The 27,293-nt window shown below is 42.9% G+C and overlaps 1 protein-coding gene across 1 annotated transcript; it reads left to right on the forward strand.

The window, feature by feature from the left end:
• Positions 1 to 488: 488 nt before the first annotated feature.
• Positions 489 to 18,894, forward strand: LOC115595238 (cAMP-regulated D2 protein). The gene is made up of 8 exons (XM_030439436.1): positions 489 to 1,237; positions 2,825 to 3,026; positions 3,489 to 3,622; positions 4,854 to 4,981; positions 5,187 to 5,305; positions 5,772 to 5,912; positions 7,281 to 7,453; positions 17,254 to 18,894. The coding sequence occupies exons 1-8, from the start codon at positions 752 to 754 to the stop codon at positions 17,704 to 17,706; spliced, it is 1,836 nt and encodes a 611-aa protein (XP_030295296.1). The 5' UTR covers positions 489 to 751; the 3' UTR covers positions 17,707 to 18,894.
• The last annotated feature ends 8,399 nt before the right edge of the window (positions 18,895 to 27,293 follow it).

The raw sequence follows: 27,293 nt of genomic DNA on the forward strand, positions 1-27,293 counted from the left end.
AAGGTTGGCCAGCTGCCTCCACTTTGTGCAGGAGAACATTTGAGATAAACAGATAAGAGGGTAAGTATGGACGACAGACTAATAAACTGATGCCGGTCCTGCACTGTGTCACTCAGACTATAGACTATATTTCCGACATGACTTTACGTTTCACATGTATGTTGACAAAACATGACATATCTTTCTCTCTGCCTGGGAATCACTACCACATGTTGCACTGCATTGCTGCCTGCTGGCCTGTAGGTGGCAGCGTGCTACCTTAATGAAATTTGCAGTCTACCTTCTGCAATTTAGAGGTACACAGATGAATTCATTCGTTTCAATTAAACATCGGTGACTTATATAACTGAATAGCAAGAAATTGATGAAAAAAATAAAATAAACCTATAACAGACAAATATTCCTTCATGAAGCCTGCCGTATGAACATGCCCCCACTTACCTTCTGTGAGACTTGTGATTACATTAAGCAAAGGAAAGACGACATGTCCTCTATTAGTGGTCCTGCATCACTGTGTCCCACTGTTCAGGGTCTACTGGACGCCGCTCCTACAGACAGAGCAGCTTTTGTCTGATAAATCTTAATAAGCAAGCAGCCAAATTGGAGTCACAAGTCTGCACAGTCTGTTGAGAGTTTCAGGCTGCGAGCTTGTGGGGGCTGCAACTTTTCTACCTCTGCCGGACCATAATTCACGTCAAATCATGATCTGAGCTGCAGGGTCTGGGGAAGTATAGGAGTATTCTAAAGCAATATGGAGAGCTGGCACTGTTTGCTGCTGCTGTGCTCACTAAGTTTAGTGCTGCCCTCTGGAGAGGCCACAAAAAATGATGATGGCATCGACCTTGTCAGCTTTCTGAGAAGGATCTACCCCGGGCTGCTGGTGAGAGACGAGCCGTTCATCATCAACGGAGACTTTGAGATAAACTCCCCGGAGGAGCCGGGACGCCCTGAAGTCCTCTCAATCACAGAGCAAACCAAGGACAAATCGTTCAATCAGGATACAAATGAGGCCCCCGGACCTGTGGTGTTAACGAAAGATGGCCAGATCAAGGGAGTTACGGTCGATAAGGCCCATATATTCTATGGGATACCGTATGCAGACCCACCTGTTGGGGCTTACCGCTGGAAGCCCCCCAGACCTGTGAGTCCGTGGCCAACGGTTTATGATGCCTCCTTCCCCAGGGCGGCGTGCATGCAGGCCTGCAGCGGACCCATCACAGAGGAGTGTCCTCGAAAAGTAAGGAACATGCATTTCTCACTTATTGCCATGCTTTCATGATATTTCCCTTTCAGATGTAATAACAGGTTTGGCATCTTTGGTGTTTTGGCACAGAGCCTCACATGCTAAATCATCCACATTAACAAGGACAGCTTGTAATAAGGTGTCAAAAAAGGGCCGCCCGGTCCTCCGAAGCAGATTAGAGTTTTAGCTATAAACCTCTCTCCCAGTCAAGTGGCTCCATAAATATAGCTGATGAGTGTATGGAGCTAAAAAGCCACCGATAACTTTTAGAGTGTAAGCTGATATATGATGGTATTTCAAGAACTGGATTCTGGGTTTCAAGGTGGTGGCCATTCATTCCGGTGGAAAGTTGCACAAATCTGGTTTGTTCCCACTTTGTGCGGCCCATGTCTCATGCACAGTGCTGACTCGAGGGCTGAGGTATAGATTTATATATAACTAGATAGTGAATGCAAAGATGGCAGCCATTCAATCCAATGAAAATCGCTTTGCAAACCCAGGATTTACTTCTTGGTTATGCAGACTACTGAATATGCATGTGTCCTGTCAACAGTCTTACACAAATCTCTTTTTATAATGGTGCAATATGGGGCAAATGCTTTTTGGGCTACAATGGAATTCTTCGCTGCAATGCCACTGGGCAAAATTGGAAGCAAGAAGTGGTCCAGGTTTATAATACATAAATTGAATGAAACCAGGATTTTTGAAAACCATGAGTCCAACTTTCCCAACTACACCAAGAAAAAGCTCTAAAATTGTATTTCCATCGAAGTTTAAAGGCATATCTTCAAGGAAATACTTATCTTTTATTCAATATTTGTTGTAAAAATTGGTCTAATTTGTATGTGTGTGTAAAATATATGTGATAAAAATACTTAAATCCGCCTATGACTCCTTTTTTTTTGTAAAAATATTACTTGCCCAAGATTGCTGAGAAAAATCTAAATCTTTAGGGAAAAAGGGGTTCATTACCACATTTGACCACTGGGAAAAGAAAAGATCATATTGGAAAGAGATCATATTGGAAAAGCCTCGGATCTCTAGTGTTAATTCTGAGTTGAAGATATCAGGAATATCCGACAGCTAAGACTTCTCCTACTTGGTCAAAATAACTACAAAAGTGTCAACAAACCAGGGGCAAAATGGCTTTAAAACCACCATGGCTAGGATAGGGATAAGGGATAAAGGATAAGGGATAAGGAGCTTAACACACTACAAACACAGTCACGTATAGAGTTGCTAATTTAATCTATTTATTCGATGTGACAGAAAGACTAGCAGTGGAGGCAGCCATCTTGAAATAATATATGAATTCAGTCCCGAACTGAACTCTGCTCAAAATATCTGCTTGAAAACTAACAAAGTGCACCACTGACCACCATGAATATTGAGCAGGCACAGTAGCTAACAGTAGCTAACTAGCTGGTTATAAGCTAAAGCTAGCTAGTTTTCTACCAAGCGTCTTTGTAACGTCACTCAAGGGATATTGTTTTGTATCCTGACAGATTAAATGAGCCTAATGAGATATACATTTTTAATGACCAAAACCTGATTGAATATTTCCTCTAATGTCCCTCAAAGGTCAGCGAAGACTGTCTCTACCTCAACATCTTTGTCCCTGTGGATGTGAACTTCAGCTCCCCTCTACGGAGCCCGCTGCCCGTCATGGTGTGGATCCACGGTGGGGATTTCATCGCTGGCTCTGCCTCCAAGCCGCTGTACGACGGGCGCTTCATCAGTAACTTCACCCACACTGTTGTTGTAAGCGTGGATTACCGGCTGGGTGAGAAAAGTTTGGCGGTATTTCACTTTTGATAGGCCTTGTACTCGTGTAATTACCTTATTTCTGTAGCCTACTTACAATTATTGTGTCTCTTTAGAGACTTTTCTAAATTGTGCTGTACGTGTGGGGAGAGGGCAGGATGAACTTAAGTACTGCCGTTGGTTCGGTACAGGCAATTAGCAGGCATCTCGTGGAAGCCATTAATCACTTAGCTAAAATAATGGCGGGCTTATTGTAGAGTGCACGCATGTGTGCCTGTGTGTGAGACAGTATGAGGCTGGATAATGTTTGCGTGCCATTAATCTAAATGGCTGCGCCTGTTGGTAATTACTCTGCCTTCCTGCAAGACTGAAAACAGAAGCAGATATACGCGAATGGTAATTTGGAACTCAGTAGAGAAATTAATGTCTTGCTGGAGTCAATTATGTCTCTCTGATCATGTGAATTGATGCGTGGTTTAAGGTGCCTTTGGGTTCCTCGTGTCGGGCAAAGACCCCCATGCCTCAACTACAGGGAATTATGGGATCCTGGACCAGCAGGCGGCTCTTCTTTGGGTCCAGCGGAACATTGCGGTGTTTGGAGGTGATCCCGGCAAGGCAAGCAATATCACACACATACAAACTCACATTAACCAAGGCTAATAGAGAAGTAATTTGGCGTACTGTTTTGAGCACTGTAATTTTCTAACCTAAAATTTGGGAACCACTTGGACAAAATCTTGAAGGCATTAATGGTCCCTGATGATGTATCCCCGCATGCCAGTTTTAGTAAACTGTCTCAGCTGCTGTTGAGTAGGCTGCCATTTATTAGGTACAGACGTTCATGTTCCCCTTAGGATGAACTGCCCGGTACTCTGTTTTATGTGAAAATGCCTGTAAAACTAATGAGACTCCAGCTGTACATGGTGTGTGGTACCATTTAGCAATTGCTAGCATGCTAACATACTTAACTAAAATAGGAACATGGTAAAGATTACACCAACTGCTAAACATCAGCATGCTAGCATTGTGATTGTGAAGATATTAGCATGCTGACATTAGCATCTAGCTCAAAGCAGTGCAAGAGTTGTGTGAAATATCACACATCCCTGGTTGTAGTCTTCTGTAAAACATCCACAGCCCCACTGTTCCACATGAAATATGTAACATCTCACAGCACCAGTACAATTCCATATGTGTTATGTACTTATGATGTCGGGTGACCAGCCTGTATGATTTTTTTGTCCATAATTTCATTCAATTCGGAAAAGAAAGAAAAAATGGGAAAAGTATTTTTGAAATTGAAAGTGAATCTAGATTTAAAGGAATTTGAAGGATTACTTGTGATCCGGATAGTTGATGTTAACATCTGTCAGAAACACTAAATCTCCTCAGAAATCTTTCAAATGATTGATAGCGTTTCCCGTTTTTCACTCCGGTCCCCTTGAGGTGCACCTGCAGAGAGAAATGTCCCTGATAAATGAGAAATGAGATGTTTTTTTCTTTTTTCTTTGATAACCCACTTCAGCTTTACACTAGGAAAACACATTCATTTATCTTTTGAGATGGCCATTCTACTGTCTTTGGTTTTGACAGATAAAATTGAATAATTGAATGAACAGATGATACATGGAATATATCCAATATGAGGACATAACAAACTGGTGAGGAGTACCTTTTCCAGCTATTTTTAGCTTCCCTTTGAAATGAAATATATATGTTAATGTGTTCCGTTAACTGACCTCAACTTAAAGGATTCCGACAGTTTCATTTCAGCAGTGAGAGTTGCCTCATGTTGCAGCCTGCTGTGGCTTTTCATACCAAGCCTCTGTGTTGTGTTTCTTGTCAGGTGACAATATTTGGGGAGAGCGCCGGCGCTCAGTCGGTGAGTCTTCACCTGATGATCCAGAGCAGCAAGCCTCTGTTTAAACAGGCTGTCCTGCAGAGTCTGCCCTTCTCCATCCCTCTGAAGACCAGGTGAGGCTCAGATTCACATTGGTTACCACTGTGTGACTCATTTGTGCCTGACTGAAGATGCAAAATATTATGGAATCAAAAAGCTGTCAGAAGTATATTTCTGAGGGGGGGGGGGGTGTGGTCTCTTGAGCTCTTGCTGTATTCAAACCAGGCCCACAGATTTCAAGCTGAACTGTAATTTTGTTTTTCTCCGACGCCTTCCCAGACACGATGCCCTGAAGCTGGGAAAAGGCTTTGCTAAACAGACCAACTGCTCTGTGAGCAACATCGTCTGCCTGCTGTCTCTCACTCCACAGGCCGTCCTGGCTGCCCAGATGAAAACAAGTAGGGCGCCACAAACACCAGCCTACGCTCGCCAAATTTAGAGCAACGCTCAGGGCTGCCTACACAGTTACATAAGGAGGCAGGATACAGTATGTTTATCTGCAGAAAGATGATGAAAAACATTATCTTTATCCTGAGTGGTGTATTGGAAAACAAAATCATGAGCCTCTGAGGGTGCAATTAGAGAGATCTCACCGGCTCACAGCACAAAATGACTGTAATATATCCGAAGGGTTGACAGGGTTATTGATCAGTTTCACAGGCTCAGTCTTTACGTCATCAGCTGCTGTTCTCCCCATCTGAACTCCCTTTCAAGAGCGCAAAACACATGTCACAAGACATTTCAGTGTCTTGCATTTGTCTAACTCAATCTAGTTCATTTTGCCTGACCTTTGGTCAAAATTACCTCTCTGTTCTGAGAATCAGACTGTGTCCTCCGTCTAACTGATGTGTGTTTTGTTCTCAGGTTCCAAGATTGTGAACCCGTTCAGGTTCCTGGAGGTCTTTGAGACGTGGGGTCCGTACATCGATGGGGAGCTGATAAAAGAGCAAGCTGTCACTGCCTTTCTAAAGGGCCACTGGCAGAAGGAGAAGCCAGTGCTGCTGGGTAAGGTGGCAACTACCAAAGTGACCAATTAGAAGAAGTACGTAGGTGCGGGTGAATGGACTTTAAAAAGGCCCACACAGGCAGAGAAAGTGGGGTTGGTAATTTGTAGATTTCCTAAGGTCAAAGTTTCGAGAGGATTTCTGATAGAGCAGAGGGTAAAGCATTGGGCATAACTTTGCCATAAATGTATGAATACCAGAGTGTGGCCACACTGGATCTGACGCAGGCTTGAGATCTGTTTCAATAAAGATTGCTCTATCATTCCACCCAGCCTTGCCTCCCCAGATTCTTTTATTAACAAACTACACGCCGACACCTTTGATGAAGACAGCCCAGAATCTACACTCTACACACCATCTTCAACCGCTGCCTTGTGTTCTTGTCCCAGGTATCATAGCAGCGATCGTAGCTGCTGTAAATCACCTTTGCACTGTATGTTCTCTCTTCAGACTGCTATCTCCCGGTCTGTGGCTGTGTTCAGTCAGGAGGCTGCTGAGCGCAGTCGAGGTGAGCCCCTTTTGAAAGCAGCGACTCCCCCTCCGTCATCGGATATTTTGATGCCAGACTCCCTTCAGCTGGCTGCTCCACGGCCAACTGAGCTGCTTGCTCACAGCAGCTAGTCGCTAAAGCCAATGATAGCTACAGCAATCATTGTGGTTTCTCTACTTTTACTTCAACAAAAGATCTTACAGGAGAACTTCGGCCGTTTTTAACTCATATCCCTGTTGATCGAGGTTACCGAGTGCTGTTAGTAGGAAAAATAATGTGAATTTTTTGCACAATATTGACCAGATATCAGGACGGCAGCTAAAGCGAACCTATGGGGTCAGACGTTCTCCTTTAATAGTTCCTCAACCAGTGCTCAAAATGTTGTCCAGATCTTGACCTAAACATCTAGAATTTATCATTCTGCACAAATTCTATGAATCCGTTTTTCTGCTTAAATTCATGCATTAAATACTTCAAACACCCACCATGTAGCTCATAACTGCGAAGACAAGAGAGAAGTAAAATGACTTTATCTCATCCTCATGTCTGTTTTTACACATGACCACTAAAAATCAGTTCATTTTGGCATTACTGTGCCCAGCAATCTCCCAGCCGTTTGCTTTCCACTGGACTCCCTTTGGTTCTCGTTACAACACAATTTAATGTAAAAACTCCCAAGATCATTACAACACCGAAGGCAATGTTTACTGTTTAAAACAAACAAACTAATAAATGTTTTCTAGGAAATTAAGAAGCCTGATGAATCAAGGTGAAAACTGAACAGGCGGGCTGTGCAAATGAGTAGCGAATCAGCTAGAGGCGACGTGGAAGCCTACTTGTTTGTTTGCACTGAGGCTCCGTTTTTTTTCTGTCCTGCAGGTACGACCTCAGAAGAGGGAGTGATCTTTGTGTATGCCGTCTTCAACAAGCCCGTCTCCGCGGTGGAGAGCACTGTGTACATCACAGCCATCTTTAAACAGCATGCTCTGAGGATCCTGCACAAGTACCTGCCCCTGTACAGGGACGCCGACCGCAGGGACATGCTCGCTCAGGTAAGAGGAGCTTACTTCACAGTCTGTGTCAGTTTTCAGCATCGCAGCTGATATATAGTCACGTACACTGTAACTCACAGTTCAGTTAGAGCTTTTTTTATTTCATGGAATAATCTTGTTTTTCAAGTTATTTGTCAAATCAAACCACAGGAGGGTGGAGAGAAAGAAACATTTATTTCCATCATAACATCATCATAACATCCTGAATTATTTATAGTTATGAAATGCAAGCTAATGCTGGTGCTGGTGGAGGACAAATTACGCTCATCAACGACTGAGCACCACTGACATTTAAAACAATAAATGAGGAATCATCTCACTGAAAGCAGAGTGGCCCTCTGAGCGTAATATGTCGTCGAAGTGTGTCCTGGTTGTCCATACATTTCTCTAACTGATTGCCTGCACACACAAACGACACAAAAAATAGCTGATAATGATTCTTGGTAGTAATTAAATATTGACTGGTGCTGGTAATTTCAATTTTCTGTCTAATAAATGAATAAATACAAGTCAAATCATTTTAGTCATGCTAACGGCATTTACAGTCAGTGGTTCCGTCAATCATATTTCACAAGATTTATTGTATAAACTTTGGTGATTGGCTGACTTCTCTAAAAGCACCGCCATTATATGAAAAATGAATCTTTTACAATACTTCAATGTAAATCCAGTGACATTACCACCAGTCTCAATTACAGGCCTAAATTATATTGAGTGCTCATTAGCAAGCAAGCTAACACACCGAACGAGGATGGTAAACATGGTAAACCAAAGCCGCTAAACATTTTGACACTGTTATGTGAGCATTCCATCACTAGAATCTAAGATGGGGACTGATTTGTACCCTATATATAGGCTATGCACCCAGAAATCAAAAGACAAATGTTTCAAACACATTTGTTTCATTTGTGTTCGACTTGGGGAAGTGTAAAGCCAGCTGCCGTCGCCTTCCCCTGGCTCCATTACACTCTCCTCAAGAACTGAAGAATGAATAATGCAAACGATGATGAATGAAGAACTGCACACACTACCTGACACTTTGGTCCTCAAAGGCGCGAATGGCGTCACACACATAAAAAGTGACTGTTGTGTGAGGGCAAAAAGATTCTTCAGAGAAAAGTTCAAAGCTTTTGAGGGTTATTGCTTCTATGAACTGTTTGTTTTGAGTTTCTTTTCATGGTTTTGCCATGTTAGCGGTTTTGCCCTAGCCATAGCAATGTCAGCCTATCTGTTGGTCTGTCTGCCCCTTTGGTCTGGACATTCATGGTCCAAGAAATCAATTCTTTAACTTAAGTGATTCTCTGAATATTCATTTAGAGCCACCTGCAGTTTTACACTGTTAGGGTTTCCAATTATCATATGAGGTATCTCATTTCCTGCTTGTTAGATTGCACACAATTATGTTGATGTTTCTGACACCCAGACAAGGAATGCTAATGGTTTCGGTGATCCTTTTTCTCTCCGGTCAGCCTCAGCCGATTATTAAGTGACAGTTAGCTATTGTTATTATGCTAACAAGCTGAACTTTGATGGTGAACATGTTAAACATTTACCCTCTTAGTATCAGCCTGTCATCATTGTCCTATGTAATCATGACTTGAAGGCCCAATCCCAACACACCCCTTGTGCCTAACACTTAAACCAAGTGGTAGGATCCAAACAGAGGTTTTTCAGAGGAACACTTTAAACCAAGGGTTATGAGATATCACTGTTGTTTAAACATATTGTTGTCCTTTACATTGCTAATGTGTGCATGAAAGTCCCACATTTTGACCTATTCAAATGTTCCATTATCCCTTATCCTTTGATGACATGTAACGCCTGAAAGTCCTGCGACAAAGTTGTTGAACTCAGTATTGCTCTCTTAGTATCGGTGCAGACTGGCAGGGCAGCAGCATTGGTTGCTAATGTTAGCCTTAAGGCACCGCTAGTTGCCAGGCACTGAAACTGTGTTCTTTTCTTGTCTGATGACTTGACTGATGGTGTGAAGTTGTGAAAGAACAACGAGCATCCATGCAGAAATCACCACAGCTGAAAATGGTATAGCCTATCAGACACTTCTGTTTACATATAAACGCCATCGATGACAGTGATGGCGATGAGGGTCTTGCAGGGTTGTCCCATTTCATAAGGGAAGTTTTAAACCACTGCTCCTTGAAACTCTGTTCTGAGGGGCAATGGGCATGTGGAAAACAAGGGTTAGAAGTAATAATTGTAAATGGGACGGAACCTAGTCTTGCTTATAATTCCGGTTTATCACAGTGTGCTTGTGTTTCCAATCCTCATATAGCTGTAAGAACACAGAGACCTGGCTCAGGATGACACGGGAGGAGAAGAGAAGCCTCCAGCGGTTTCCTCTCAGGCTGTTTACTGCAAACTGCAAGGTGGCAGCCTCAGGGAGCCACAGGGGGTCAGGAGGTGACACTCCGGTATATATTTAGTGTTCAGCCAGTTGACGGTGCAGTAGGGAGACAGTGCAGTCACAACCATAGCTGCTCCTCCTCATACACCTGCTGCAGCTCTTTATAGAGGATCCACACTTAGTTCCGAAACAGGGGAATTTTTCGTCATAGTCGTTGCACTCACTATGTCGAAAACATTATTGTTCTATTTGTACAGAGGAAGTGTTTCCCCCCTTATTGTACGAATATAAATGATGCATGAACCCCCAGCTTCCACTCAGACGTCCTGTATTTTGTGAACAAGTGCAGCTGGTTTGTCGGACAGATGGGAGCAAGAATAATGAAAAGCAGTGGCTGAAAATCTTGAGACTTTGAGACTGAAGGGTAATTCTCAAAAGTCACTTCAGAGTTTGTATTTTTCTCTGCAAGATCCCGCTCACATTGAAGGCACAGTGAGTGACACAAGCTGCTTCTGATAAGATGAAGGCAAATTGCCTGTAATTGTCATTCTTACAGCTTTTCGTGGCTTTGTTTTCTGATCGTGAGCTACCTGGTGGCTGTCAGAAAACTGTCAGCCGGTTTCCAGCTAGCCTGCGTTTTGACAGTAACGTGTAATTGTGGACCACTAGCGAGTGCTTGTGTAGAAAAAGCACAAAAAAAAAAAAAATAATAAAAAAAAATTGGCTGCATTAACCTGGATTTCCGGAGCTTCATTCTCCTCCATATTTTCCTCACGTTCAGACTGAAATGTGAGCGCTCAGACACAGTCCTCACACACACACACACACACTCAAACATGCACATGCATCAATAACCACCCATTCGGTGGGTCTGCCAGGTGGGCAGCCATGCGTGGATCGATGTCCCACCCAGCCGGAGCTCGATGTGCAACGAGGACCCAGCTGTCTTCTGAGCTCTCTCCAGCTTCCCCACGTCTAACGAGCCTGATGGGGAGCTCAAAAACAATTGTTCTCTTTTGCCGCTGTGATCCGTTTGTTAAAGAAAACGAATAAGTTGCATTTTCCTTCGAGAACAGGGTATTTGATGACAGACTTCAGAGCCATTATCCCCATCGCTCAGCCGACTTCACGGACTTCACCGCAGCTCCTCGGCTCCACAAACACAGCTCCGACCTTTTACCCACAGAGGGAGCTACAACTCCAGTTTCTCTCAGAGTCTGACCCCGACACAGAGCGCAGGTTTTCATTTCTCCTCCGTCAATTTGTATGTGTGGAGCATGTGGACCGACTGGAGTCAGGGAGTTTGTCTGTTTGTGATGCAGCCTGCCTGTTCCCGCTAAGAAGCAACTCGTCTCTCATTAACATCTACAGTGACAGGGGGGATCAGCCCAGGAATCCCAGATGAAGTACAAGGCAGAGAGGGCCGGCTGAGGAGGAAACACTGACTGGGCAACCTGACAGCCCATTTGTATTAATGAGGGTACACTAAATATTAGAGACACTTGTCAGTATGATGTACTGATGTGTGCCAACACACTCGCATAACTGAACGACTGAAGAGGTTGATTGCCAGTGACTCCCAAAACACCAGTGACAGGTGCACGGTGACATTGTCGTATGGGTACATTTTAATTTAGGCATGAAAACTACGTGGTTAAGTTTAGGAAAATATTGTGGACTGGCTTAAAAACACTATGTTACTTATGCAACATCAATTAAAGACGTATATACATTACATATTGAATTGCTGTTGTTGTGACTTCAAAACATTTGAACGTTAAAATAACTCACTGTTAACTCTTGGTTTCCCTCTAGACACGAGCATCGGTCTCCTCGGTGAAAGTCCTGAGCTTGTTTGTCCACCCCGACCTCCTCCTTATGTAGGCTCGGTTGCTCTTTATACTATCTCACCTTGCTTCCTCCTTTGCTGCTGCTATACTTACTATGGCCACTAGAGGTCTCTGCCAAACAAGAAACGTAAATGTGGATCGCGACAAGTTCCTTTCACCGTTGAGGTCTACTTTTCTGGTGAGGACAGACTGGATTTTGCAGTCCCTCTCAGGTCTACACAGCAGTTTAGCAACTTTCAGTTAACTGGTTTGGTTTTACGAACCACTACTTTTTCAGTGTAGACAAACTGCTCTCATGAACCATCCAGAGGAAAAATATTTTCCCTTTCATAGGAGCCAGGTCAAAGTATTACAGGTAGTCCCAGGGTGTCACGGTTACATCAGTCCTACTGTCACAGAGATTTCTGACAGTAATCTCTAGAGCCACAGTATGTTTTTAAGACTATAAGACCATTCTGTGACCTCGCTGTATTTATTAATCTTATTTTTTTAAATGTTTCCTATGCAATTGAGATGTAAGCAGAAAGGCAGCCAAGTCTTCATCGCACTTCATCTTGTCTTCACTCTCGACAACCTCCCCAGGATCAGAAACTTGTATCAGAGCATGACATGAAGAAAACAAGGTTGACCAAATACAGCTCGTCAGGTACCTCTGTGGCTGCACCAAATTCTGATTCTTGTACCGGGGAAAACAAATCGATGGGTAACAGCTTGGGTAACAACGGCTGTGGCTCAGGGGTCGAGCCAGGGTCTTGTGATCGGAAGGCTGCTTCAATTCCCCTGGTCTGCCTGTTGAAGCGTCCTTGGGCAAGATACTGAACCCCAAACTGCTCCTGACGTGCTGGTTGGCACCTCGCATGGCAGCCACCGCCATCAGTGTATGAATGTATGTATGAATTACTGTAAGTAGCTTTGGACAAAGGCATCTGCTAAGCGTCCTAAATGGAAATGTGTAGGTTTCTAACAGTTATTTACTGTAGTGAAGTGGATTCTGAAAACGGTAACATGCTGGAGCAGTATGCTGACTCAAATAATCAGATGATGGCAGGCTTACGCCTACCTAATTCAAGCATTATTGATCGCGGGTTACTCACTTTTTCAACATAAATGAACTCATTTGAATTCAAATCCTTCCCTCCATTTTACTGCATTCATGCATTTTGCTCCATCACGGGGCGTTTTTGTCGCGCGTTCAAGGCTTTATCCTTGAGTTTCTAGCAGTGATAATGGCTCGTCATGACACAGTCGAGGGAGGAAGCCTCGAGCACTTTTTCTCTCGGTAATTTTGATGCAAAGTGCAAGGTGGGAGCCTCGGGGAGCCAGGGGGGGTCAGGAGGTGACACTCCTGGACATATTTAGTATTCAGTCACAGTTTATGGTGCAGTAGGGAGACAGTGGAGTCACAACACACACACACACACACACACACACACACACACACACCTCCTGCATCTCTTCATAAAGGGCACCCCTCCAGAGGACTGAGGGGGCCAGCACAAATGTCAAACAGTCCGTCATGCAGCAGGCTGATGTGGAGAGCTCAGTGTTACGCATTTTGTAGCGTTCACAGGTTTTTGTATATTTTCTCTGCATCACACAAAATGATCGCATACAAAACACAACAGAAACGACCGTCTTCTGTCATGATCAGGCAGACGCAGCTGTCTGAGTGCTGTGGTGAAGAACGAAAAACACTTCTATCGTAATAAAAGCTAAGAACCGACCAGAGTGACACTCAACAACTTTCTTTTGTCACCGGGAGAGCTCAGTCACTGACGAGCTCATCAACTGTTTGTGAAGGGCTGCCAGCAATAAGAGATTCAGTGAGTAATTCCAGTGAAGAGGGAGTCATGTCTGCCAGACTACTTGTCACTGAAGAGTTTCTGGTTGGGGCTGGCTGTACCTATAGTGGCTCACGTGTTTCACTGAGAACAACACATAACAGAGGTTAACAGAGGTGATGCAGAGTGGTGCAGCTTTAGGAAAAAAAGTGGTCAACAAGAATTGTTCCACCTTGTTCTCCAGTGATGTTCTTCTCCACAGCAACATTTTTTACAGAAAATCGATTCCACGTAGCACCTGGAATGTGTCTGTATGCAACAAAAATGAATTACAATTATTCAGCTGAAGGGTACAGCTGTAGTTAGTGCCAGGTACTTGCCTCTACGTGGTGTTGCATTGCAGTTAGTTACCTCCCCCAAAATAGGCAGGATTCCTGACCGATTGTTATAAACAACACTAACCTACAGTGTGCGTTCACTGTAGCAGCCTCTACTGTAACAGACAACTTCACTGTGGGTGCATTTTGATTACATAAAGGCCTGAAAACAACTTAGCTTAGGTAAGGTTAGGTTTATGCACTAAAGGTAATTTTGTAATTTTGTGTTGTGAATTTTGTGTTGTGAATTAGCACTTGTGCTAAAACACTTAAACAATGCATATGGTTTGTCCAATGTAATTGCTATGTCCATCTCAAATAAACATAAAAAAAAAAAAAAAAAAAATTGGTTAGGTATAGGCACTAAAAGTGGTTGGTCAGGTCTTGGAAAACATTGTGATCTTGGTTAAAATCATGTTTCTTTAACTTCCATCGCAAGCAAATATACATTAGGAAAGTTTTGTGCTTGTTCAACCATACTACCAACCACGTCCTCCTCCCTATTCAGAATTTTGTCACTCTTTAAACTACTTCAGTTGACTTCCTGCTCTGCTGCTGTACAAATTACAATGGGCACTGGAGGCTGCTGCCGAATAAGAATCATAAATAAAGGGCTGTAATAAGCAGCTTTCACAGTCAACCTATATTGTCGTTTGTCTAATGAGGTGATGATGTGCTGAATCCACGATAGAAAAAGCTAAAATATCTGGGAGAATGTAAATATCCTTCCTGTGCTGAGTTTACCTGTTCTCCCTGTGCCTGCTTGGATTTTCAGGGTCCTCCGGGCTTCCGGCCACAGTCCAAATGAATACAGGCCAGATTCATTGGTGACTCCATGTTGTGCATGAATATGAGCGTGTCTCTACTTATCAACCCTGTATTTGACTGGGGACATATCCAGGGTGAACCCCACATATCAGCCAGTTGTCAGCTGGCGTTAGTTCTGGCCCTCCCTTGTGGTGTAAGTGGGTACCGGTGGTGAATGGATCACAAGTGCCACCACCAGGCCCGTACATTGATTGACAACTACATTTCTAGCTTTTTCGAGGTGTGTCAATTGTGGCTGGAGGTCAGTTGTTGGAGTTGATGTCTGGCACGGTGTACAACTGCACGGTAGCTGTCCGAAACTGAGGTTAAGGTGCCCAACAACAGAAACGGATAAGGTGCACAGCCCTTAGCCACACATTGAAATGAAGGACTGAAAACACAACAATCATTTGTTGCAATATTAAAACGATATGACCACACTTCAGCTGTAGAACTCAATGACTAAACTGTGTTTGTATTTGCCCCCGAGAAATCAAGTGCTTTGTGATACGTATGCTGTTAAACTGTTGTTGTCAGCAGATTGCGTCTTTCATAGTCTAGACTTTAATACAGTTAGTAATGAAAAAGAGAGAGGTGTGGAGAAAAACACAGTGAATGGGGCAAACTGGTTGAGAAGATGTAGGGCTGAGGGGACAGAACAGAGAACAGAACATTCTCATGAATACATTTGTGCCCGTGCCTTTTCGAAACAAACAACTATGTGTGAGAAAAGATAAGGAAAAGTGATTCTGAGCGAGCGAGCGGCAGTGTCCATCAGCTTCCTACCGTCAGCCTGTTTGTTTCCAGGTGTCAGATGTGGGGCTGTGTGGGCGCAGGTTGTTTACTGCTGAAAAAGGCACACTGGTTTCCAGGTAACAGGCAGAAGAAGATGGTCCAACCTTCATTTTCTTTTCGCTTCCTTTTAAACCGAGCCGTAACAGTATTGTTTTGCTGCTCTGCCCCGGTCCGTCTCTTTGTAGATGTCACGCTGATTCGTTTAAATCCTTTTCTTTTCTACACAAAACACTCGCCAAACTAGAAGATACACCGTCAAGAATAGGCCTTCAGCAATAATGAACACTTTACAGCTTTAATTTTTTGGTCCAAAGTATTGTCTGAATGCAGTGCTGGTTAGCCACCCACGAGCTGGATCGGCACCAATATGTAATCAGGTGATCCCGAGGCCAAGGACGATCATTTGTCCACAAAACTGTACTCAGATTGGCTCACTGTTTTTGGTTGTCATGATTAAAAGGAACACCGAAAGGAAAATAGTCTCCTGTGTAAAGCCAAGATTGCTGTTGGTATTGCTGTGAGTCACATCTGTCTAAGAAGAGTACAGATTTTTTTTTAAAAAAAAAAGGACAAGTCAGGCATATGAGCCGCTAATTAGCCTTCTGTCTCACACCAGCAGCTCTGTGAGGCCCTTACTTAGTGGTGTTTTGAGCAAAAATGCAAATGTCAGCATACCACTATGCTTAGCATGCATGCTAACACACAGCAGCAAGTAGCACACCATTCAAAGTGCAGCTGGAGCTGATGTGATTGCCATTAGCCATGCAGGTATTTGGTCTAAACCAAAGTATTGGACCTGATAATGGTACAAGATGAGAAGTCGGGGGATCATCAGAGTGATTAAAAGTCATCCTGAGGGGAACGTGAATGTCTGCTCCAAAACTGAACTGCAAGCCATCCAATAGTTACAAAGACATTTCCCTGAAAACACAATTTAATTTGCTCTGGCAGATGTGTCCCATTCAGAGAGATCTCCCTGTGGCTTGGTTTGTGTTGGGCTGAACACAACCTTTTATATAATATGAGGCGGGTTTGATACAATGACTGACAGATCATTATCACTGACGTGTACACTGCTCTGATTGATTATGGGTCTATCCAGTAGTGTCTAGTCTGCAGGTCTGTACGCGCTCACAAAACTCAGATGAAACAATCAAACTGGGCAGTGCTGATCAAACATGAATCAAGACTGTTGGATCAAGAAATGAATGAAGAAAGCCAGGCTCATGTTCATCCTCAAGAAATGTCGTGCCCATTCACAGAGCTGAGATATTTCAATGAATAGCATTGATCCGCAGGTGATTCTAGAGGAACAACGTTTACCAAAGTGAACAAAGTAGCTTGGATTCATAATTTGGGCACAATGAATATTTTTCTACCAAATGTCATGGCAGTCTGTTCAATAGTTGTAACATTTCACTCCAAACACAAAGGTCAACCTGAAGGTGTCACTTGCGGCAAAGTGAGAGGATCAAAGTTAGTATAATTCAACCTCCGGGGACCATGAATGCGTGGACAACATTTCAGTTTCAGTCAGAATTAGCTGACGAGATATCATGGTGTCACTACGGGAAAAGTCAGAGGATCCCCGAAGTCAGTGGCATTCATCCTCTGGGTATCACGAATGCCTGTACAACATTTCATGGCAATCAGATAGGTGTCTGATCTAGAGGCTGGTCTAGTCCTGATCAACAGGAGGGACCGACTGACGACGTGACCGACATTACCATCCGTAGAGCCAAGCTGCTAGCATTGCCAAAAATCCTTCACTCCAATTAAAAAATACTTGTTGTCTGAACAGCTGCCTATCTTTCTTCCCTCTACCCAGATCGTCACCGACTACATCTTCCTGTGTCCATCAAGAAGGTCGGCGCGGGCCGGCACAGCGGCGGGCAGCGGGGTGTGGATGTACGTGTTCGACCACGTGGCGTCAGACCCTCGGGTGTGGTCAGGTCTGACCTTCTGCTACCAGCACGCCTGCCACGGCGCCGAGCTGCCTTTTCTCTTCGACTCCGCCCCGGTGGCCAACTTCACCATGACGCTGTCAGAGAAGCTGCTGTCCAATCGGATGCTGTGCTACTGGGGGGCCTTCGCCCACACCGGCGACCCTTCTTCACGGGCCCAACAGACGACTTTCTGCAGAGAGCAGCGGCTGCCTGTTTGGCCGCGCTACTCCGACAACAGCGGCTGGCTGGTTATGAACCTGACGGTGCGTTCACATGCACAAGTGGGAACGAGGAGCCATATATGCGACTTCTGGGACAAACTGGGCATCTACTAGTGAGGAGGCAGTCCGCACGTAGGGGGTTTGTGTTGCTTTGCATTAAAGTGGCATCAATTCATGCTGTTCTCACACTGTAACATGGCTTTCATGTTGTTTATCTCAAATTATACATTCATGAACTTTTTAAAAGAAAATTTTGTCCCTATGTCAGAGGTCCTGATGAGTTTTGCGATCTAAACCTTCATTAGACCTGTTAAAAAAACAAAGTCTGTGTGTGTTGTCAGCTAACTTGCCACTAGCTGTTTGTGGTGGATAAGTGCACATAAAAGTACTCCAGAATCACAAAAACCAAGCACGGCAAAAACTTCTGTCCCACTCAACCTGAACACAGCTTTGTAGTGTACCCACTGTCAGAGTATCGGAAAATTCTTTCTATGTGACACTGCAGGACAAAGAATTAAAGACGTGCTGGGACTTTAGCTATAGCTATTGGCACAAGCGATAAAATAGAGATTAAAATGAACCAAAAACACCCTATTGTCACTCACTGTGAAAGGCTCCGTTTCCTGTAACAAACAGAAATATTAGAATCAAACAGTGTGGAATAACCTAGCTTCTTATTATATGCGCTGCGATGTGATGTATGCTTTTTTTAAAGGCTTCAGTTATCAGCTGTACATTGTGGTAAAATTAATTGAGTCAAAGCAGGAGCTAGTCTTCTAACTGTATACACTGTATGAAAAAAGAAAAGCAGTGACTTCATTAATAATGCTCTTTTGTTTTTCTTTTAAATTGTACTCGGCTCAGCATCTCTGACCAGCGTGTTTCTCAAATGAAAAAAAAAATAAAAAATAAAAAATTAATTAAAAAAGCACATTTTTCTGAGCTTTTGGACCGTGAATGAAGGCATCAACCGAAGGGGACGTGAAAGCGTGGAGGTGAAATAGACATCAGGTTACAACTTATGGCCGATTTGTTGATTGTTTTTATTTGCCATCACCCTGTGCCGTACGAAGCTGGTAAATCCATCTGTGCTCTCTTCGAATCCACCAGACTGCTTTGCTAAAAATGCGTTCCTTGCGTCTAGAACATGGGCGCTGCTGATCTACCGCTGTCTGGATCGGTTAGGTTGTTTGTAACTTTAATGAGGTGACATATGAAAAATCTGAATGGACCGGTCTGGACTGGAGCCTTGGGACAAGTAGCTGAGATTAACCTGGTGAGTGCGACGTCTCTGTAACTGTCAGCGAGCGGGTTTTGAGCCCTGCATGACGGCGCCTTATCATTTAAATGTGATATTATAACCGTGTTGCAAATCTGCATGTTGGAGTATAATGTACTCGAGCAAATTTGTGATGCTGGCGGTGTGAATCATTTAGATGCAACATATTTGCAAGTGAGTATTTGTGTGTAAAGGCCTTTACACGTTCACTGCCCTTTTTCGCATCATTTCCATCCTCACACATTGCCGGGAAAGAATCAACTAAAGACAACTTTAGCATGGAAGCCCAAAATCTGGCAGCGTCATCTGCAATGGTAGAAGCTGGAAACACCTCCACGCGTGCAGGTGCAACACCGGTAAATGGAAAAGATATTTGGAGGGAATGAATAAAATCCATCAGTGCCTCTTCTCTCTGATTCTTTGTTTCTCTCCAGATAGAGACCTCTCATCGTTTAGAAAAGAAACATCGATGTACATGTATTGATTTGTCAGTTGGAGTCTCTTGGAGTTTATTTCTGGCTCCATTATGAACTCTGCACTCCAGCCAGCTTACATATTTTAACTGGTTAACCTGTCAACCTATGGTAACTTAAAAGTTAAATATATAGTTTGGTACCTGAGAAATTCAAAATGGCACAGACGGTGCCAAAATGTGCCAAAATGGCACATTTGGAGATTCCGCCTGAGTACTCTGTACTAAAACCTCCCTAATTTTGTTCTGATTCACTTCATTAGCAAAAAGGTTGGCAGAGGTAATGTTCAAATGTTTTGTTTCGGTTTGCTAGAATATTGGAGCTGCAGCTACATCATTCCTAAGAGATATTCATTTTAAAGTTGTAATAAAAAAATAATTCATCAATTCAATTACGCTGTGTGCCAACTTAATTTACTCAGACTCCGACATACATACTTATACTTACACATCTGAACAAATATTTCAAGTGTTCCCCCCCATTGTGATACCTTGATTATTCAAACAGACCTTGTGGTTGCAGAGGTACACTCTGCATTATCGAGCAGAGACACAAAATAAAGGCTGGCCCTTAACAGGTTGAATATGTAATTCAAAGTGGCTTCTACTAAACCTGTATATGAAGGTCTAGGGTTAATGGTACAAAACACTGCCATCTTCAAAGGCCTAGTCATACTGTTACCTCCAAACAATACAAAGAAGGATGGGTAAAACAAAGTAAACTGATGTAGAATACAAATATTTCCCCCCTGTAGCATTAACCCTGAGAAAGGAGGCGTCTTTTTAGTGCAAATGTTTTCTATCGTCTATCTTACCGTCTTTGCAGCTGTTATTCACACATTCAGCATTTGAATGATCTCCATGGTACTGAATAAAGACACTCTGTTTTGTGCGATATGAATAGTTGTTATCTGTTGAGGCTGGCCCTTCTGGAATACTCAAGCTAAATATGTGTTGTCCATTTAGTGAATAACCAAAGATAAAGGATAGCAAGACCTTTCAAAGCAGAGGAAAAGCAGCTATAGCTGTGCTGCTCTTGAGTCACATCTCTCCTGGAGATGTATAATCATGAGAAGGAGATGTGGCCCTGGAGGCCATCATGTTCGTTTTTTTAAGACATCTCCCTCTGAGTCATCGAGCTGCTCTGCTCTCCACACATTTTCTCTAGATGCAGTTTGAGTTTTGGTAGCTTGGTTCTTACTAAAACATGCAAAAATACTTCAGTTACTTCCAATTTAATTTAAATTTTTTTTTTTTTTTGATTAGCTGCAACTATTCAACTCACGTTAACGTTAAAGTGCGCGTGACGTTAGCTGGACTGCTTTGTAAAGCACACCTTTTGAAAAAGCTGAACTGACATTCACTAGAATATAAGTTGTTGTCATTATGATAATACCGATGTTATCAATGTTACAAATGAATAGTTAACATAGCTAATGTTGCTACATTTTCAGCTACTTACTTCAATGTACTTGTGAATGTTAGAAGAGGAGTTTTTAAAAGTGGCGATCTGGAGAACTTCCTCATGTTGTTTTTTTTAGATTCTGCTATAGGAAGTGTGGCCGGGGATCGACGCTGGACGCGGCCTCTTATTCTTGGTTTTGCTCCTTCATCATCACATCGTAGATATTTGGTACAGACGTCAATGTTCCCAAAAGGATGAAACCTCCTGATTGTGGTGATGCCAGGGCTTTTGCCGGTATTAAGCTGACAATAATTGTTGGATTGCTTTCCGTGAAATTCAATAAAGCCTCACAGAGCTGCTAGCATGGCTGTAGAATCTTTGTCTTGTTTTTGTTACAAACAAACTGCAGGATTTCCTGTGCAGGACATGTTTCTCCACTGAAGGCTTCTATAAAAGCTTTCATAAGGAGGGCTGGAGTTGTTTTATATCATCTGGGAGCAAAGCAGACAGTAATTTCAATGAAACAGTTGCAGTATTTACTTTAAGGATGACTCAACGGTAGCTGTGAAGTTCGTCCTTTTCAGCTCTCCACATTTTTCCAGTCGATCTAGCAGCTAAACTGGCAAGTGTCCAGTCATAAGCCTGTTTCTCTAACCTCCGGGCGCCCACCAGCCTCGCTCCCCGCTGGCACAAAGGCCACTGTGAATCGTCCTGTTTCTTTTGGCACCAGTTAAAAATATGCCACATAGACACATGCACGCTCACACAAGCCCACTTTATTGGCTGTTTACACACGTGCATTGATTGGTAGAGTGCTGACACGCAGGGCGTGTCGAGGCCACCTCATTATCTCGCCAGACATTTACTTTCCTGTCATCCGGTATCAAAGCGTGGCCCCCTCGCTGCGACTGAGCTGTCTGAGACGCCTGCACGGCTAATCAATTGTGGTTCATCCCCGCTCCGAGCCCACGTCTGGACTCTCGCAGGGTGTCCCCCCCCGCCCTCCCCCAAATCCTGCTGCTCATTATAGTGACAACTGATAAGAGGGAGACGGAGTGAGAGCGACAGAAGAGAGGGACACAGTCCTCTGTGTTGCCTGGATAATTTAGGAGAGGTTATGGAATCGATGTCTGGCCATCATGCTCGGGCTTTAAATCACGGCTGCTGCTGGCTTTGCATGGGCGCATTCCAATAAGATCTGATTATAGCCACTGCAGCTGCAATTAAAGTCAGGTGACAGCTCTCTGCCCAGCATGCTGCTCAGACCAGCCAGCATACAGCACAGGGGGGGGGGGACTGCTGCTGTCAACAGCACATTCTTCATCGACATATTTCTCATTTAAAGGTGCACTATGAAGTTTTGGGAAAGACATTTTAATCCAAACCCTCTTTGTTTTCCAGACTCAATAAACTGACTAAACAAACTGATGTTTAGGCACAACACACTTTACTTTGGTTATATGTGGCGGACCCTGCCACCTTTATCGCCTCAAACAGTGTTCTTAACCTTATTTTCCTCTGAGAACAGCTTGAATTCAGTTATGGAAAAATTAATATTTCTGAGTTTGTATTATTATCGTCATAATTCCTTTATTTGTGCCACAAACTGGAAATTTATATGTAAAATATTCAAATTCTGAGTTTTAATGTTTTGAAATGGGCCTCATTCAACTTAAAGGTACAGTTCACCCCAAAATTAATCAGTTTCATGTAGGAACAATTTTTCTACTTAACTACAGCGTCCAAATCTATCATTTTGCGGAAGGAAGTGTCCATCTACTAAGAGGATGAGCGTCTCGTCCATGACTCGATGTACGCTTCCCTCTAAGTGGTGATATGGTGTCAGTCTCTGGGTCATGATTTGTGGAAAGAGACATGTTTTTTTTTTCTCTTTTCACTGGGCACTACAAGCCGAGTGTCTTCAAGTTCTGTTATATTTGAGAGAAAGCAGACATTAACATTTATGGACAGTAGCTCCAAAACTCAGCAACTCACACCAAAACAATCTAAATGGATAAATAGCACAAGAGGTAGGGAAACAAAAAAAATGATTTTGGGGTTAACTGTTGCATGAAACTAGTAAAGAATCTTGTATGGCTGTAAGGTAGATTTGTGCTGTACCCACGAGCAGCAATCTCATTTGCTTAGCATTAAACAGTTAGCCTGGATCTGTCCAAAGGTTGCAAAACCCATGGAAACCGAAGTAATGATGAGTCTATATATACATATATATATATACAGAGATTAAATTGGGCCGGAGCCCTCCGGAGCTCAGCTCCGCCTCCTCACCTCGTCAGTACAGCCAGCAGCAGCTGAGCTCCCTCTGCTTCAGTGTTTCATTGTAATCATGGGTGTAACTACCATTATATGACTTTTTAAAATCATTAATTTGGATCCCCATCAATTCATCAGCCTGTTCACTCAGCGCTGTTTTCAGAGCGCTGTGTCAGAGCTTCATTACTGAATCTGTTCCGCTCCTTTATTGAGATAAAACCTGAACCAATGAAACTCCAGTCCATGTTTTCACTGCTACCGGCCTCTTCTCGCATACCGCGCAAGTGCACGCACACACGCGGTGCTGCTGACGCACAGAAGGTGGGTGAAGTAACTGTCACAGCAAAATGTTAACTTTGTTAATTTACTGAAACTAAATGTCTGTATTTTTCACCTTTTTGTTTCTGTGATGAAGTCTCTACATATAGACCATATAGCAGGGGTACTCAAATACAAATCTTAAAGGGCCACAAAGATTTTTTTCAATGACTCAAAGGTCCATGTATTGAGGTCGGTCAGGCCACATGCAATAATACTGTAATATTCAAAACAAAATGTCCTTTTCATTCTAAACAACAAAATACGAACAAAAATAAAATGTAATTTCCATTTTAACATAAATCAAAATACATAGTTGAATATTTCCTCTTTTTGTTTGCCTTCAGACATTGTGTCCATCACTTCATCATGCATTATTTCATTTCATTGTGACATAGATGTGACAAGCATCCTGCTTGCAGCTTGATATGACGATTTCAGTGCATTTATTTGTGTTGTGCTTATCGCTGAATTTTGAGGAAATGTCTCTTAAAAAGTCCTATGCTTCGTCTCATAATGCAGTTTCAAACTGGAAATCTTCATCACAGCTTCTCCTGGCATATTGTAACGCCCCTTGTGGACTGTGGCGCAATGACTCTTGGGTATTCTGTTGATGTTGGTGTAATTATGATTCGTGAAAGTGTTTGTGAATAAGATGATATGTAAGATGGTTGTGGGTTAATTCACGTCATTTGTTCTTTGATTAAATGATGTTGAGTTTTAACAAGGATGATACAAATTTTGGCACCGTGAGTGAAAGGGTGTTTGCCGGGAGGAACTCCCAGTCCGTTACGCTACAGGTGATAAAGTATGATGAGACTTGCTAAAACATGTTAAACATCGTAAGTGTGTATTACTGCTGCATTGTCAGATCCGTGAGTTCTGTCCTGGTTTGAGGGAGAATGAATAGAAGATTTAAGTTCTTACTTTTATAAGTTGCCGATTCTCACTGTCCACTTTATTATAGCAGTTTACTTGGCACACGCCATTTCAATCTCTTGCCACCGGCAAAATGTGAATACGCGAACTGCTCCGAAAACGAAAGTGAAAGTTAAAAGTTGCGATCGCAGCGGTGAGTGACCCAGTTGTCTTTGTATCGTCGGCATGGATACAAGTCCCGGTGTACACGTGCTGACCCAAACAAAACACATGGTGAAGGAATAACAGTACGGGGGCCACAAACAGGAGGCCAGCGGGCCGGATGCGGCCCGGGGGCCGCCTATTGAGGACCGCTGCCATATAGGATGTAAGAAGAGACAGGAGGGGCAGAAATGTGTAAAGTTATACATTAAATTGTCTGCTGATACGTGGTTTGATTTTTTGACATGCAGATGTATGTGTGAGATGTAAATAACTATGTGAATTGATGGTGAGGTGTAAACAATGCAAATAATTGTGTATTGATGAGATGGAAATAAATGTTGCTAATATGTGAATTGATTATGTATATTGTGAATACGTTTTACAAATTACAGTGTAGATTGATGGTGAAATGTAGGCTTAATAAGTTACCAATATGTGAATGTGAGATATAATCAAGAAGGCCATAAGTTGATAAAATATGTATTACGCTGATGGTGCAAGAAGCCAAAAGCCAATTTAACCACTGTATATATATATATATATATATATATATATATATATATATATATATATATATATATATATCTTCTTTTGACTGTATTTTACACTTAAAATGGCTAAAATAGTTTTTTTTTTTCATGTCACAGTTTTAGTGGAAGTATATTCACCAGAGCTTCAGCTAAACGAGAACCCTGCGTTGAACTATTCCTTTTCTTGGTCCAATAGCTGATTTAAAAAGGGAAGTTGAAACTGTAGGTGTCAAAACATTTTCAAATCCTACTGTTCTCCAAAACCGGAAAAAGAATTGAAAATTCAATGTGACAAATTTGTTTGCAGCTGCTGCCGACAGATGAGAGTCTAGAGACAACGAGGCACTTTCTGCTTTTATAATGAAGCACATTTTGTTTTTTTCCCGCCTGTTCTCTTCCCTGGCTCTGCTCTTGGCCACATGAATGGAAAGCAAAACAAGCACATATGCTGAGATTTGTCTCAACATGGTGAAGGCTCAAGGGCAGATATGAGAGGAGAGATGAGATTAGGACTGCTGTGGTTTATTTCCAAGATTAAAAAACAGAGCAGGGAGGCCTTTGGCAGAAATATCACATTACATCTTCAGTTACAGTTTGGCTTTAAATGTGCCCAAAGAGGGATTCTCTCTAATATTACATTTTAGTGCTGCAGGCGAATATCATTGAGGACAAACTCCTGTTTAGAGACATGCCATTTATTATGCTCTGAACAGAGCGGCTTGATCTTTACTGTGCAGTGTAATCTTTCATACTGTGGTACTGCAGACTCAGCAAACATTTCACAGAAGGCAACAAGCCAAGTAAAGCTGAACAAGTGCAACCTTCTCCCTGTGTGATACACTGATGCTGTGTTTTGAGCTGATCGAATGACACGAAGGAAAAAGTTCAGCATTTTGGGGAATAGGTTTATAGGCTTTCTCAGAGGATCAATATCAATCTCACAGAGTCAGGAGTCGGGTTCAGGGTGTGGTTAGCTTAACATATAAATACTGGAGGTAAGAGGAAACAGCTATCCAAGAGTTTAAAAATCATGCCTTTCACATCTTTAAATTTCACTGAAGAACACGTTGTATGTAGCCCAGTGTTTCCCACAGAATCAGACTTTAATTGTGGCAGTGGCTGTCCAGCTGCGGTGCCATATAGCATGCGCACTCGGCTAACTTCCGGTTTAGCACCAAGCTAACTTGGATGGGGATAAAATGTAACTGGGCAGCTCTTCCAGACTCACCACATTTTATTGGACTGAACTGCCCAAATTCTGACAGTATAATGAGTCATTTGGCGGAGGTTGTGAGGCTTTTATTACTGTTTTACAGACACGTCTTCCGCAATGTTAGCTTTTGGGAAAAAGTCCCCAATGCATCATATGACGACATAATTACACGGCTTGGCCATGGCAAGCACTGGCATCAAGGCCTGGTGCTCTTTGTGGGGGCTGGATTTCGCCGATGAGGCCAGCTGTCTTCTTTGCAGAGGAAGTTGCGGTCAAGCCAACTGCGTCAAATAGTCTTCTTCCTCTTCTTTGTTGGTTTTGTTGGCTAAAAACCACACCGCCATCCACTGTATCAGAGTATATGACATCATGCTAGTCACTGATGGTGCAGTGTCTTGAGTTAGGGTTAGGGTTATTATGTCATTGTGCTTTAAGCAAAGGATTGATACCCTCTGCAGTTGAGGAGAATAAAGGCTTTGGCAGCTACTTGAGAATTTACAGTAACCACCCCTGTGGAATCCCTTGTACCACCTAAGGTTTCTTTCAACCGAGCAAGCGATTCTTGAGAAAAACAGTCAATTGTTGATACCACTTTTTCACTGAAGCAATTGTGCATTGTGTTGTGAGGTTTTTACTCATGGGTAAACCCGTAAAAATGGGTGATTTTCTCCCTGTCAGAGGACTAGTTTGCCTTTCTGTTTTTTTAAGTGTGACCTGTCATGTTCGTCATCGAAAATGAAAAACAGGAAACAGCCTGATCATATACCTCATCGGACTACACCCAGAAGGCGTCAAAACTTGTTTTCGAAAAGTCTTAATGAACAACATTCATCGTTCTTACCGGAGCAATGATGGGAGATGTTAAGGTGAGAATTAACCTGTCAACCCCGGTACTGTGTTTTCATCCCACTGGATCGGAGCTGGAGCCGATAAACACCCATGACTACCGAAGAGTCATTTGACGTGTGAGCGAATGCTGCAAATACCACGTCAAAAACAGATGTAAGTGGTTTTTTTTTTTCCGTCCAATGTGAAAGGCGCATGAGTCTTATTCCACGGTCATCAAACGCCGACAACCAGAATGTGACTCAACAATCGACTATCTTTCTCCGGAATCCAGCGGGTTT

Source organism: Sparus aurata, chromosome 14 (assembly GCF_900880675.1).
Source record: "Sparus aurata chromosome 14, fSpaAur1.1, whole genome shotgun sequence".
NCBI classification, from domain to species: Eukaryota; Metazoa; Chordata; class Actinopteri; order Spariformes; family Sparidae; genus Sparus; species Sparus aurata.

Bases quoted from the DNA above. Each gene is read 5' to 3' on its own strand.
- LOC115595238 (XM_030439436.1), top strand. From the start codon at position 752: ATGGAGAGCTGGCACTGTTTGCTGCTGCTGTGCTCACTAAGTTTAGTG. The intron at 1,238-2,824 runs GTAAGGAACATG...TGTCCCTCAAAG, and splicing joins CAGAGGAGTGTCCTCGAAAA to GTCAGCGAAGACTGTCTCTA. The intron at 5,913-7,280 runs GTAAGGTGGCAA...TCTGTCCTGCAG, and splicing joins GGAGAAGCCAGTGCTGCTGG to GTACGACCTCAGAAGAGGGA.